This window comes from Lactuca sativa, chromosome 4 (assembly GCF_002870075.4).
Source record: "Lactuca sativa cultivar Salinas chromosome 4, Lsat_Salinas_v11, whole genome shotgun sequence".
In the NCBI taxonomy this organism is placed as follows: Eukaryota; Viridiplantae; Streptophyta; class Magnoliopsida; order Asterales; family Asteraceae; genus Lactuca; species Lactuca sativa.
The window spans coordinates 19,761,454-19,776,705 of NC_056626.2; the positions used below are offsets into that span (position 1 = coordinate 19,761,454).

Below are 15,252 nucleotides of genomic sequence, written 5' to 3' on the forward strand. Positions count from 1 at the left end.
TATCGAGGGCCGAGCAAGTTTACCATTAAGAATCGTTATCTACTACCTTACATAGAAGTTCCCTAAAATCTACTAGAAATGGATTGGCTTGGTCTTCACCATGCCAATTGCATGTCCTATGAAAATACCATTCACTTTCACCGTTGGCTAACGAAACTCTATCGATTTATAACGACAAACCCGACACAACTCCCAAATCGTCTCTTGTTTCAAAATCCTGTAGCACTCATGTGAGGAATACTATATCCTTTGCAACCTTCCTGATGTATCACCGACATACTATATAGGAATAGCACACATACAACGAGTCAAGTTCAAATGCAGAGGCTAGGAATGATTACGGTTAACCTATCACTTCAAATGTGTATGCAACTTGTGTACACAAGGTGATGATAAGCGGAACAGGTAAGAATTCAACCATGAACTTCAAAACAAACAACCTGTATTACGAGTGAACAATGCTAACATTTAGATGAACATAGTCAAACAAACCCAAATCCACACGACCTCGACCAGTCGAAGCAATAGACAGAGTAATTAAGGTCCGCAGGAACACCCTCTCTAGGATTTGGGCTCACTAGAGAAAAAAAAAATTCAAATGAAACAGAAGAACACACATCTTTCCTCAACGATTGAAGTCTCTGTCAAAATGCGAATTTCGGGACGAAATTCTCTCTAACGTGGGGATAATGTAACACCAGCAAAAATTAGGTCAAAAATAAAATTGTTTAGTAACCAAAATTGGGATGTGCTAAGTGGTATATATCGTAACAAGGTTTCCAAAAATATAAGGAACTCTAAAATCCGAGTTATAACGAAGAAATTATGACCAATCAAAGATCCGCAACAAAACCGGTAAAACACTGTTAAGCATAAAATACAAAATTCCAATAAAATACTTTTTAGCCTTAGGTATCTAAATGAAAGTTGTAGATATCATTAAACCGTAAACATACATAAAAAGAACGTCCAAAATCCGACTTCGTATGAGGAAGTTATGATTTTTCAAAGTTTCGGATATAACAGTAGACAGCTAAAAACTCGAAATAGTGATCGAGCGACTTTTAGCCGATGCAATCTAAAAGAGAATCAAATTTCTCGTCAATAGTAGTACAACAGTAAAAAGACAGAAGAAAACGGACGTAGGATGAAGAAGTTATGGATTTTAAACAGACTTTTTCAGTCCCGACCTATTAAAAATATATTATTAAAAATAAACACAGAATTAGCGGGCATAGTCTAAACGAGAAAGGAGATCGTACGCGAAAGTTACAGATTTTACAAGTTCGGGGCACAAAAACTGAGGCTGGTCCAAGAAGGAACGCCCTGCGTTCTTCGACCAGAGCCATCCCATCGTCCATCAGACGAAATTATGTAAGTGTTGACCTCACAGGGGGAACGCGCTGCATTCCCTAAAGGAACACACTGCGTTCGTGGTGCCTCCTAGCACTATAAAAAGGAGGCCAGGGCTTTGGGGTTTTTTGCTTCTCTCTCAACTCCTTCACCCTTAAACGCCTCTCTAACCCCTCTAAGCTACCTTAAAGCACCGGTATTACCGCTAACTCACGACGCAAGTCCCGACGCCCCCGAGACTCCCGAGAAATCGACTTTCTCCAGTCGAAGTATTGCTCGAGTTTAGTCTCGCCTTCTTCAAGCTACCATTGCTACCAAGTGAGTTCATACCCCTATCACTACGTTTTCAAATACTTTTTAAATGTTTTTAAACACTTTTAAGGGGGGAATACAAGTAAACACACGGCTAAAATCGTGTGAAACATCGAACTTTTGTTATACTTTTCATACTGTTGTTTTAACTATCTTATGAAGTTATTATCATGCAAAACACCTCACAACACAACTTACCCTCCGGGGATACAATATGTTTTGTAAATGAAATACGTTTTATTCAGGATAAACACTTCCACAACTAGTTTTACTTAATAATAAAACTATACATCTTCATTTCTAAGCATGGCATATTTGCTTACAGGTTACAGTCTTAGTCATTTAAGACTGCATCTAATTTTAGGAAAATATAGGATTTTCCTGGTTAAAATGCATTCATTTTGTACAAAAACGATTAACAACATCATTCTTAAGAAAATATCGGATTTTCTGGAAAACATACACGAACTTTCGAATGGCATACATTTTATCGAAACGCTACTTATGATCTCACCAATTTAATTGTTGACACTTTTTCTTTGAAATAACTTGTATTCTCAGGGAACTGCTAAGCCAGGTTAGCGACAACTTTTGGGGATTTACGCGCTAGCGTTAATAACATCCTTTGGAACATGATATTGTATTTAACTTTTAAACATGTAATAGATACAATCATGTAAGCTTTACAAAATATATAATATGGTGGTGTGTACTTTCTTTACTATTCAAATGTTATGATACTGTACATGACGTCCTCCGCCCTTGAACGTTTCCGCCATTCCGGTTTGGGGGTGTGACAATTCGTGATGTTCCTATCCCAGTATCACCTACGTCTAAGAAATGAAAAGCTTACGAAGTGGTTAAAAAGATCAAAAAAAAGAAGAGAAAACTGGCTGATCTGACGTTGTTGAAACTGATCTTGACATTGGCAGTGAAAGGTCACCTATTCGTGATGAAACTGGATTTGGCTCTAAGACACCTCAAAGGGACTCTCCAGTTAAGTCGACTTTCGAGGAGACTGGAAGTATTCGTGGCAATGTACACATATCTCATATAGATACAACCATTAATTTGAGTACATCTCCATCTATTACCATCCCTGCAATAGCAAATGTTATACCACCTAAGGTTTCGAGAACTGAATCCGTTATAGATGAGGTTCGAACCTCAGGCATCCCAATGAACATATTGTTGGGTTTTTGGTATAATACAACACATATGGTGCACATACAACCCTAAATACCTTGGATCTATGTTTTCTCTATTATACATGCAAATATGAATATTAAAAGGCATTATCCTAACTAGCATACAATCTTTTGATACTAGGGTAATAAAATAGATAGAATACATACCTTGTTGAAGTAGCTTGAATCCATGAAGCTCGAGAGCCTAGTGCCCTAAGTGTGACACCTCAAATGGTTCACACAACATCACCAACACATGGAATATCCATGAGAAGAAGACACTCGTGCTCAAATCGTCTAGCCCTCATATATGTATCACTAGTGCCAATTTCTTGAGCTAAAGGGGTCCTTATATAGTGTGCACATTAAGGTTACACCATGTAACCCATGACTTTAACCATTCCTTAAGCTCCATGGGTTTTAACCTCCATGGAGTATCCACGGGTCACCACATGGGTTAAACCCAACATAAGGAATCATGGATCATAAGCCCACATATATAAGAATGAATGATTTACACAATCAATCCCAAAATATTTAATTAGTCTCTTTTGATCACTAAATTAAGTCCAAATTTATTCTTGATCAATACTGTGAGAACCGTCAAATTCTAGTCAAAGTCAAACCGGTCGAATTTAATTAGTGCTTGTATGTTAGAAGTTATTCCATGAATAAAAATGTGCATTTGTATGTCAAAAATTCAAGTGTCTCGGAAAATCTATGTGTTAACAATGTAAAAACCCTAAGAAGAGAATTAAACGCATCAAAACTCGGCTAAGGACCCTTTCGGGAACTTAAAGCGACCATTAACGAGGCGTAACGGGGTTCACGAACCTTGCATTTGCGAGATTATGCGATAATAATGGCTAAGGTTAAATCTCTCCCAAATCTCTCCAAGAATGTGAAATCTCTCCAAGCATGTGAAATCTCTCCCAAATCTCTCCAAGTATGTGAAATCTCTCCAAGAATGTGAAATCTCTCCAAGTATGTGAAATCTCTCCCAAATCTCTCCAAGAATGTGAAATCTCTCCCAAAATCTCTCTCAAACTTTTTCTAGTCATCCGGGTCTCCCGACCCTTAACTTGGTCAAAAATCACGCAAAACGGTAAGATTTCTCGGAAAACAGCCTTATAGAACCGAAACTCCTCTTAGGAACCGAAACTCCTCTTAGGAACATAAAGTCCTCTTACGAACAGAAACTCCTCTTAGGAGCCGAAACTCCCCATAGGATCCGAAACCCTCCTGTCAGAACCGAAAGTGTCAGAAGCCTCTCGGACCGAAACCTCAGCGGACCGAAGATCAGCAGTGAGGATCGAGCCTCGGCTCCCCCTGCGAGACCCTCGCATCCCCCTTCGGAGCTTCGGACCCTCGGCCAGCTCTCGGTTCCTTCCTTTCCCTCTCGGTTCTCCCGAACCTCGCAGGTTCGGTCCCTATTGTCGGGTTTTCGACTACTTTCGCCTCCTAAGCCCGTTTTTGACGGGATTTTTTTCACCAAATTCATATTTTTATCATTTTTAACCCCCAGAACTATTATTTTATTTATTTCTCAAGGATTTATTAATTAAAAATCATTATTTTATATTAAGAGGATAATTACCCCACAAGTGGGTCAAGTGTGCCCACTTGCCTTCCATGTGTCACCCTCTGACTTGCCACCTTATCCACATCACACAAACCAATGCACACATCACTTCAAATTCACAAGTTGCTCCAGCAACCTTCCATATATAGAAATCCCTGGAGGATTTCTTGATTTACTTGCTCATTTCAAAAACTTCCACACTTCTCATATCACCTTAAGAAAGCTTCTTTCTCTCTACTTTCCACCACCTTGTGCATGTGTTCTTGAGTTTCTACTGCACTTTTTGGTAAGTATTCCATCTAAACTCAAGTATTATTCCATAATTTCCATAACACTCTTGGATCGTAGACTCATATATTAACACCAAAAATCGTTCTTAGGATCCTCCAAGTCTTCCCGTGTTCATCAAGTACTCTTGGCTTGATATTCCTTAACTTCAACCTTCCACTCTTCAAGTCATCACTCAAGGTGAGGTCATACCCCTATAATTTCTAGTTTTCTTCAATTTTCAGGGGAGGAATACAAGTTAAAACACCATAACATATTCAAAACTTAACTTGACAACTTACAACAGAAAAGTTGTGACCTGCTCACGGACTGTTTTACCTAACTTAAACTTAATATTTTTCAAAACTGTATAATATGAAAGTAGTTCAGGTTTATACCTTTAAAATGACTACTTGCACATCTTCATAAGATTTCCCTACAATTCATGGCGATTTTTACAAAACTGCCTATCACTGTAGCAACAAAATCAGACCAAGTTGTGAAAATGAACATTTCCACACTAGTTTGAGACCACCAAAAATTATGGGAAATTTTTTGAACACAGCAGACACTTTTTCCAAATACTCAGAGTTTGCGGATTCAGTTTTCGACTTACGATGATTTTTCTATAATTACTCAAAAACAATGGCATTTAAGGGTAAAACTGTCAATACATATTTAAGAGTTATTCACACCTTGTAACATGTTGAGCAAGGTGTGTAAGATTTACACTTGGTATTTCCAATATCCTTTATTTGAAATACATATACATGCATATCCAGTTTTTAATACCATCTTACAACACTTTTGATAAACTATAATAAGTATAGTTTTGAACTCTTTATCTAACAAAGAGAACAATAACATTATCGATTTACAAAATGAACTTTCACTACACACTGCGTGAACTCGTTAATGAATATTTGTGAGACATTCTCCTTCGAGGTACTCCAAGTACCACAGAAAATTCCTTTAGTTATAATCAAAATTTCTTGGAGTTAGAACGTGATAGTTGTGTATAGATCTATACTGGGTCCGACAAACCCGCACCTGAGCTGCTTGTAACAGCTAGACCGGCAGGTCTGTGGTGACAAGTGTCATAAGTTTCCGACGCCTGAAGAACGTCGCATTCAAGGCCATCTAGTCTTTAGTATGATTATAACATCTCGCATGCAACATTAACACAACATAAAATTCATGGAAATTCTAAGGCTTTATACAAAGGAGTTTTATCTAAATATAAAACACACACCTAAGTATGACAATTTACTTACATATCTTAGGCCTTGTTTCAATTCAATTTACAACAAATCTTTTAGAAAATATTGGATTTTCTGGAAACAAACTTGTAACAAACATTAAGGAAACAACATATTTTTTTATATATAAAATACTTGTGAACTCACCAGCTTTATGCTGATACTCTCTTTTCAAAACAACTTGTATTTTCAGGTAATCAGTAATACATGTAACCGCAAGATTTCTGAAGTCAAGACGCTAAGACGTAGATTATTTTGCTACATTTTATCATCATATGTAATTTAATTGAAAACATGTATTTTTGGAACATGTATTTTGGAAACAATGTAATCTTTTAAATTATATCTATGATGGTTGTGTGTTACTTTCTTCACTATGGTTATGATATTGAGCATGACGTCATCCGCCCCCGAACGTTTCCGTCGTTCCGGTTTGGGGGTGTGACAAATACTAATTAAATAACATGATTTCATATTAATATATTAGAAATTATAATATATTAATATGTCACAAATGTCCTCTCCTCACAAACGGTCTATCCAAATGTTTCGATGCCATGCAACACAAATGGACCATGCCGAGTCGGGTCAAGTACATACCAATTATAGTTATGGACTTAGACACTAATCCAACAGTCTCCCACTTGGATAAGTCTAAAACTATTATTACGTATGACTTCAAAAAACTAAGTGGCAATTATAGCTCTCAAAAGCCGTTGTCGAACTCTGACATTGTCGATGAACTCTGACCTTTGTCAATGACTTGTCCATTAGATAAGGGATCATATATTCCTCCATTTTAGATATCATATGGACTGAGACATGGATTATAAATCATTCTCTCTGTCCATTTGTTGTTTCCCGATTTCCGATTCATGATGACCGACTAATTGAACAAATCACATTAGACCTGGCTTGGCCAAGCACTTCGGGGTGTCATCACTGAGTCATCGAGGGGCCCACATATATCGCTTTTATCCAAAAGGTAAAAGGAATGGATAAAATTCGACTCATATGGCTTGTTCTACTACTTGTTGAATCATACACAAAGGCACATTTTATAACATCCAGTTACCAATATGTTTTCATGCAATCAATGTATAACCAACTCATAGTAACAACTCATATCTCTAGGTTTGAAGAATAAAGGATACTATCGTCTCACGATCACTCGTGACAAAATCCATGAAGTGATTCCAATGAGCGTGGGTTGAATCCAATACTCAGAACTTATGAGCACTCATGAGTGTTGTAGCACCACTTTCTCCAACATCTTAGACCTTTACAAGCCAACCCATGAGAATCTTGATTCATATCTACTTCCAACATATGACTGACTGTGGATAGTTTGAATAACTTAGTCATTCTGGAAGAACGACCTAATTATTTTGGAAGTCAAAACATGCAAAGTGAAGCACAAGAATAATCGAATCAAATATGGTCTCAGAACTTATGAATATAATAAAGCACCTTTTATTTATCACCATATTGATTACCCATCATTCATTGCATACTGTTTCGAACTATCAACTTTATACTTGAATTAAAACACTAGTTGTCCCATGCTCCAAGCATGTACACTATGTTTTCCAAACATTATTTATGTCATACACCAAGTATGCACACACTACTAGAAAAAAGGCCTCTTACGACGCGCAAATTACGACACTCATTAATTTATGTTACGCAAACGAGAGTGACATTAAAAGAGTGTCATCTCTTCAGAAAATTTAAGGATTTAGGTCACACATTATTGCGTGCCTTTAAATTAGTGTCAAAAGAAAAAAAATTAAAAACACGGAGGGCGCTGTACCTTAAATGCGCACCCTCTATATGTGTCGCTTTATAATTTTAATGAACGCGCGTTCCTTAGTTACAAGCGGGAAAAGAAAAGCCAAAAAATTAGAAAAGCCCGCTACCCTCCCTACCCTAAGCATTATCACGCATCTTTCACTCTCCTCACACTGTTGTGCAACTTCTCAATCAAAGATCGAAGGTTACGATTTCATCTCCATCTCTCGACTTCATCATCTCAATCAAGAAAAAGGGCTTCTGATTTCCATTCATCTACTTCATCGTTGCTGTAATTTCACCTTCTTCATCTCTCTGCTGTTATTGAGAATACTCGCCAATAGTTTTCTTGCACTATTCCTTGACCTGCTTCCTTCTAGATACGCTTCTGATCGAGAGATTCAGGTTAGGGCTTTCAAGGCGCCGTGGAAACTGTAATGGTGTTCATTGTGGCGGAGGGATTAGGGTTTCTAGAGTGAGAGACGAAAGAGGAAATTGGGGTAAATGTCCACAGAAGGACGCATGTAATGTTGTTCTCTATTAACTGATGACTTAGGGTTTTAACTGATGACTTAGGATTTCGTATTTATGGAATCCAAGTTCTTGATTCCTGAATTTGATTTCCCTTGACCCTCCTTACAGATCCGTAGAAAATTCAGAAGAGCCACCACATATCTCAAGCACACGGTACCATCTCTCTCTCTCTCTCACGCACCTTCTATCTGATTTTATTTTTGCTCATCTATTCTGGATTGTATTGCTTTCGAAAATAGTGGTTACTTATTAAGGGGCATTTTGGTCAGCTTGTTAATTTTGATAGAATTCGGTATTACTGGGAAAAAAAATGGGTGCACCCCTGTTCCTTTTTATCGCAGTAGCCTCTTCTTTGATATTTTTTTTTCTTCTAATCTCCTTGGTTTGAGAAGCAGGGGCTGCTTGATCAAAAGTTTTTTTTGTTATTGGTCCATGATTGACAAATTTATGGAAGGGTTTCTTGTTCTTCGCTGATTTTGATCCTAGTCAAGACTATTGGGTTCATTGTTATGTCATATACAAAGGGCAATACTGGAATCTTCTTGTTTGGTTTGCGGTTGATCAAAATATTTTTTTTTCCTTTTGAAAATGTTGCTGCTGAGTTTGATTCTTGCCATGGCTGCTGGGTTAACTTTAATTTTGAAAGGGGCAATTTTGGAATTTTAAAAGGGTAAAATGGGATAAACCCCAAATCTCATAGAGTTGACATCACAGATGCAGTGGAACTAGCTGTTTCAACATCAGAAGCATTAACAATCCACACATGTATGTCTATTTTTAGTTTCATGGATCAGCTTCAAAATGTGGCCTTTAAATTTGCACGCTAAGTGTTTGTGAAAAGTCCTTATCAGTGATTTGGCATTTAGAGGCACCTTTTGGGATTGAGAAAGATGGGCCTTCTTGAGTTGATCTATTATAATGTTTGAAAGGGTTAGAATTTAGAAGAATGAACTCAATTTATATGAATGTTTGATTTTATAAAAAAATATGAATGTTTTAGCTTTGTTGTTTCTCTCTCAATTTCAGATGATTCATTATGTAAAAAAAAAGATAGAAATTAAGTTTACAACAAAATTGTTCCTTTTTTTTTTGCTTTTATGTTTATGTGGTTTTACATAGAAGTTTCAATTATATCGTATAAACTTGCCATACGAATGGCTCCTAATATATTTCCTCTTGATATAACATAAGAATAAAATTAATTTTTTATATTATTTGATATGCTTATTTTGCTTACATAATTTTTTTATTTTTTATTTTTGGTATTGCAACGTGTTGGATATGCATTCCAGCAAATTTATTGGAGTGGGTTGGGCGCTTGGGCTGACGGAGTTCTTGGGAGGGAGGTCATGTTAAAATTATTTTCTAAAGAAAGAGATGAAAGATTGATACACCATCTCATGGCTTCAAAGGAGCTTCATCCATCCTTAATATCTGCCCAGAGTGAATATAAGGTGTAAGATGAGAGTTCTGATGAAGATTATCACAATCTTCATTGATGTTTTGTGAATACTTTCATTAATGGTTCTTATCTTGTGGTTTGTTAAGCAGATTATGAGTAATCGAACAGTTGTTGATAAATCTAATTACCTTTCATCTATGCAGATTGATTCCTGTGAGGCAGAGTAACTTCTCATTAATTAAACGAGTTACTTTACTCAGCAAAGATGAGCGTAGTTGGATTTGATCTTGGGAATGAGAGTTGTGTTGTGGCAGTTGCCAGACAAAGGGGAATTGATGTTGTTCTTAATGATGAGTCAAAACGTGAGACTCCTGCTCTTGTGTGTTTTGGTGATAAACAGCGTTTTCTTGGAACAGCCGGTGCTGCAACCAGTATGATGAACCCAAAAAACACCATTTCCCAAATTAAGCGGTTAATAGGGCGTCCTTTTTCTGATCCTGAATTGCAACAAGATCTCAAGCCTTTGCCTTTTTCAGTTACTGAGGGACCCGATGGTTTCCCATTGATCAATGCAAGGTATCTTGGGGAAACAAAGTCATTCACCCCAACACAAGTTATGGGAATGGTTTTCTCAAACATGAAGACAATAGCTGAAAAGAATTTGAATGCAGCAGTTGTGGATTGCTGTATTGGGGTACCTATCTACTTCACTGATCTTCAAAGAAGAGTTGTAATGGATGCAGCTACTATTGCCGGTTTGCATCCTCTACGGTTGATGCATGAGACAACAGCCACTGCTTTAGCTTATGGAATATACAAAACTGACTTACCTGAAAATGAGCAGCTCAATGTAGCCTTCATTGACATTGGACATGCTAGCATGCAGGTATGCAGTGAAGCTCAATGCCCTTTAGTTCAATACATTACACGAGAGCTTTTAACATGCTTAATAATGGAACATGTAATGAGATTCGCAAGCCCCGAGTGAGTATTCAATTGCTTTTTTATTATTCAGGTAATTAATATCTCTACCTTTTTTTATTTAGTTCACTAATCTATACATATACATCTATATAAAAAAACCTTTTTTTCTATATTTTGAAGGTATGCACCTGTTCGTAGCGATTCGGTTGTTGGTGAGCTGAAGTTGTCAGAGCCAACTGATGTAATTCTCCTAGGTATTACTTTTGTATTTTTCAAGATTTATTTTATATACTTTTCTTAAAATGCAAATTTGTTAAATATTATGTTACATTTAAGAGATTACAAGAATTGAGATGCTTGCGGTTACTGGTAAGGATTTTAATCCTTCTACATTATAAAACTTACTTTGTTTCATATTTTCAAATATTAAATACTTATTTTATCATACCGTATTAAAAAATAAAAAAGATAGGTACATTTGTTCAGAAGAGAACAAATCCTTTAAGCCATTACAATCATAATGTTCTTGCCCATATAAGCTGTGATTTGATAACATTGGTAATTTCTTCAGATGTGAATTCATTGTAACAGATACATTTGGAAGTCGAGTGAAACTGCATATCTGAAACTGCCCTGTTTCCCCTGGTCTTGTCTTCTAGACTTGACCTTATTTCTCTTCTTATCTATCATTTTTGTTACTTTGTAATTTCAATTAATATATAAACAGGTTTCTTGGATTTTTTTTTCAGGAATTCCTAAAATAGAGAAGCTAGAAATTGAAGGGAAAGCTTTCCATAAAAACTTATATGCAGTTCGTTGTAATTATAGTGGAGGAAAAGAGGGTAAGAGTAAAATCATGTGGCTTAGATCAATGGTTGGAAGTCCAAATCTTATTTCCATTCCTGATATCTTTTTTCTTTTAAAAATTTTTACCACTTTATGAGAAACAAAGTGAAATGTGGGTCTATAAATTGTTTTTTTTTATTGTAGGTGAAACAGAAAGGATCATCAAACATATGATCAACCTATTTGGGCTAGTATTATCTGTGGCTCCTTCTCCTGCTCCTGCTCTTCCCCCATCATTTTCTTCCATTATGCAAAGATTTAAATCTTACTAGCTTTTAATCTTTCCATCATGACAAGAATTTTGTATTCTTATCTTGCTGATAGGTCCAAAGAAAATTGAATGGGATTGAACCATTGTGCTTCCTGATTTGCTGCTATCAATGGATGTTGTGTGAATCCTCATTGAAGTCTTCATTTTGGTTTAAGAGAACAAGGTGGAGAGTCTAAAAAGAGACAAGTTAGCAACAGAGAATCTCCTCCAAGAAACAAGTTACAACAGAGAATCTTCTTCCCCTTTGTTCACACTTTACATAATCACTTTCAATAATATTATCTTCAGTCTTCCTATAGTTTCTTCATTATTAATTTTTCTGGAATCTTTTCTAGGTAGTCTTTGGTAATGGAACCGTGGACGTCGTGGTGGTGGTGGATATCGTGGTGGTGCCCCAGTCAACCAAATCTAAACCTTAATTTAGCTGCTGTTGGGCTTACCCCTGGGTAAATGAGAGTCAAAAAGACGTTTTTGCCCCTCTGTTGCTAGGTAACCTTTTCAACAACAACATTCTACTTAAGCAGGTGAGTAATCAAGATTAAGGGAGACTTTTTAATCATGTTTGGCATTCCTTTCCAGTAAGAAACAGAGTTGTATGATTATTTGTTAGTTTTATAGGAATGTATAACACCTGTTAGCAATGTATTATTTTTGTTTAACATTTGAATGATTCTTTGTATGACATTATAATTTGTGCAATTTATTTTATTTTTTGAGTATGAAATTTTATTTTATATTATGCAATGGATTGTATTTTTTGTATATTGTATTTTATTTATATTATAAGAAATTAAATGCAAATTTAATTTAAAAATTAATAAATATATAATTTTTTTTTAAACATTTAAATTTACGATACGCAAAAATGTGTGTCATCTTCATTTATGACATGGCCTTTCTTGACAGGGGCTTTCTTGATACGCATTGCGTGTCATTAACACGCGCGTCGTAAGGTTACGACACACGAATGCGTGTCGTCTTCCTTTATGATAGGGCCTTCCTTGATACGCATTACGTGTCGTAAATGCGCGTCGTAAATGCGCGTCGTAAATGCGCGTCATCTATAGACGACGCGTAAAAGCGCGTCATCTATAGACGACGCGCAAAAGCGCGTCGTCTCTATTTATGACAGGGCCTTCCTTGACGCGCATTTGCGCGTCGTCTGAGCCTTTTACGACGCGCAATGAGCGTCGTAAAAGGCCTTTTTTCTAGTAGTGACACTAAGTTTGTCTATGATCTTTACTTTGTGAAATAGATCGATTGAACATAACTCCAATGATTCTCATTTCACAATCCCAGGTCCTTACCGCAAACACAAGAACTCAAAATTCCTGCCATTTACCTAAATCTTGTTAGATTCTAAACTTATATGCATTGATCCTCTTGTAATGATTATGCACAAAGTCAAAAAGACTTGTCAACGTTCATTACAGAGTATTCCAATAGAGATCAACTCCATGGAACTGAAGTCTCATATTCAAAGTTCATTGCCTTTGAACATTCTTCTTGCATTAAGTTTCCTAATCTTACTCAGATTTAATGAATAACTTCCACCTATGGGAACATTTCCATATTCCCATTGTGACTATCACTCCTGAACAAGAGTTGCCTCTTTTCAGAATATGTCAATATGGTCCTTCCAAAATTTAACACAATACTTCCAACTGTCCCTGGGCAACCAATCTTTGGTAAACCTTAGATTGTCCTCGACAATTGCTTAATCTTTTTAGTCATATCTAATTCTAAACCTTTTACCTTCTTAATGCCCCAGGAATTTGGAAAATTTTAGAAAGTATGAATATTATTGCACATGCAATCGATCCTGTATCCGAATCATATGGGACATGATTCATGATGTCTCACATAAAAACATGATACTAGACCAGTCCTTTTGCTACAATATTTCTATTTGCCAAGTTCTCATAATTCAGATTATAAAAAGGGATTTCGTAATCATAATCGAATTTTAGAACACAAATAATGGACCCATATATAGAATTTCGTTATGTTGAGCCATTCCAACACAAAATTCATACATATATATATATATATATATATATATATATATATATATATATATATATATCCTTGAAAAAATATGATTAAAACCTCAATCTAAGCTTTTAGAATTGAAATGAAGTATATCCTCTCCTATAATTATAGCAAAACAACTTTTCCAACCCCTGCAATTTCAAGAATTGAAACTTTGTTTTCTATAATTAATATTGCTATCTTGCAATACTAATCATAATTATCATGCTCCCACTAACATGATGATTATCTTATGCTCCCACTAGCTTTAACATGTACTCATAAATCTGTTGGACTTCTAGAAATCAATACTTTGTTGACTTTCTTACCAAAGTTCAGACTTTTGATATGAAATGCATTGATAAAACTTTATCCATATCACACACCTTTCCTTATATAGCTCACATGTGTGTCAAAACAATTTTAGAACTATGAAAAGGGATGCCGTAATCATAGTCTCAATTGTTTAGACCTTTTTCTATTCCTCACAAGTCCATGTTAGTGTGTCGGTTAACCACACACGCTCCACTAACGACTTTGAGAATGCAAATATCACAACTGCTATGTACCTAAAATCTACTTATTGAAAGCGTTTCCTCAACATCATTTTAATGAATCAGAGAGAAACCTTATGACACTTACATTTTATGGTGTATGTGTTCCTATCCATGTGAATTTGTCAAAACCATAATCACAAGAAAAGGTTAGTCACAAATCCAAACTCATATGGATTGAACTTGTGCAGTCTTAACTTCTTGCCACCTGGCAGCACAAGGGCCTGCCATTGCTTCCAAGTTGTTATGCAACCAATTGAGAATTCTCAGAACTCATATGCAAAGCCAACTTTAATTGGAATGGACACAGAAATAGAAATATGTCAACACGATAGGTTATAAACCTCAAGTCGTGTGCTAATGATAAACTACAGGTTTTATTCTTGATTAGATCTTGAAGCTTTCAGAATCTTTAAGACTCCCACTGTCCTTTTGACATATAAGACTATCTTGCCAAATATTCAAGATATAGTGTAGATTCTTTATCAAGACAAACACTTCACACAATTGGCCTAAGTTGGTCTTTGTTTTATCCAAAACATCACAACTACCAATTTCAAATGTACAAGAGTAGGACACTTTTACTCTTAGATTTTACAAGTGTTTTAAACCTTTCTTTAAGATATGCCACTCAACTTACAGTCTTAGAGTATGACTCTAAGACTTGTTTTGGAACGAAGTATGACTCATCTTCTTGATTTAACCATTCCATCAATTCAAGATTCCTCTTCTTAGTCATAAGAATGCACTAAGGATTCCTTAGAGGAATAATTGTGATATGATTTCTAAATCATTAAGATGATCACAAAACCTGATACTAAAGTACTCTCCCATCTTTTCAGATTTGAGAAACTTTTATCCTTCTGCCTAATTTAATTCTTCTCATTCGTTCTGCCATACATCGAAACTTTTCCAATGCTTCAGAATTATACTTAAACT

The 15,252-nt window shown here is 35.9% G+C and overlaps 1 protein-coding gene across 1 annotated transcript; it reads left to right on the plus strand.

Annotated features, from left to right (window-relative positions):
* Positions 1 to 9,952: 9,952 nt before the first annotated feature.
* LOC111915818 (heat shock 70 kDa protein 15-like) lies at positions 9,953 to 11,729 on the plus strand. The gene is made up of 5 exons (XM_023911460.2): positions 9,953 to 10,671; positions 10,792 to 10,865; positions 10,948 to 10,980; positions 11,361 to 11,453; positions 11,602 to 11,729. The coding sequence occupies exons 1-5, from the start codon at positions 9,953 to 9,955 to the stop codon at positions 11,727 to 11,729; spliced, it is 1,047 nt and encodes a 348-aa protein (XP_023767228.2).
* Positions 11,730 to 15,252: the final 3,523 nt, after the last annotated feature.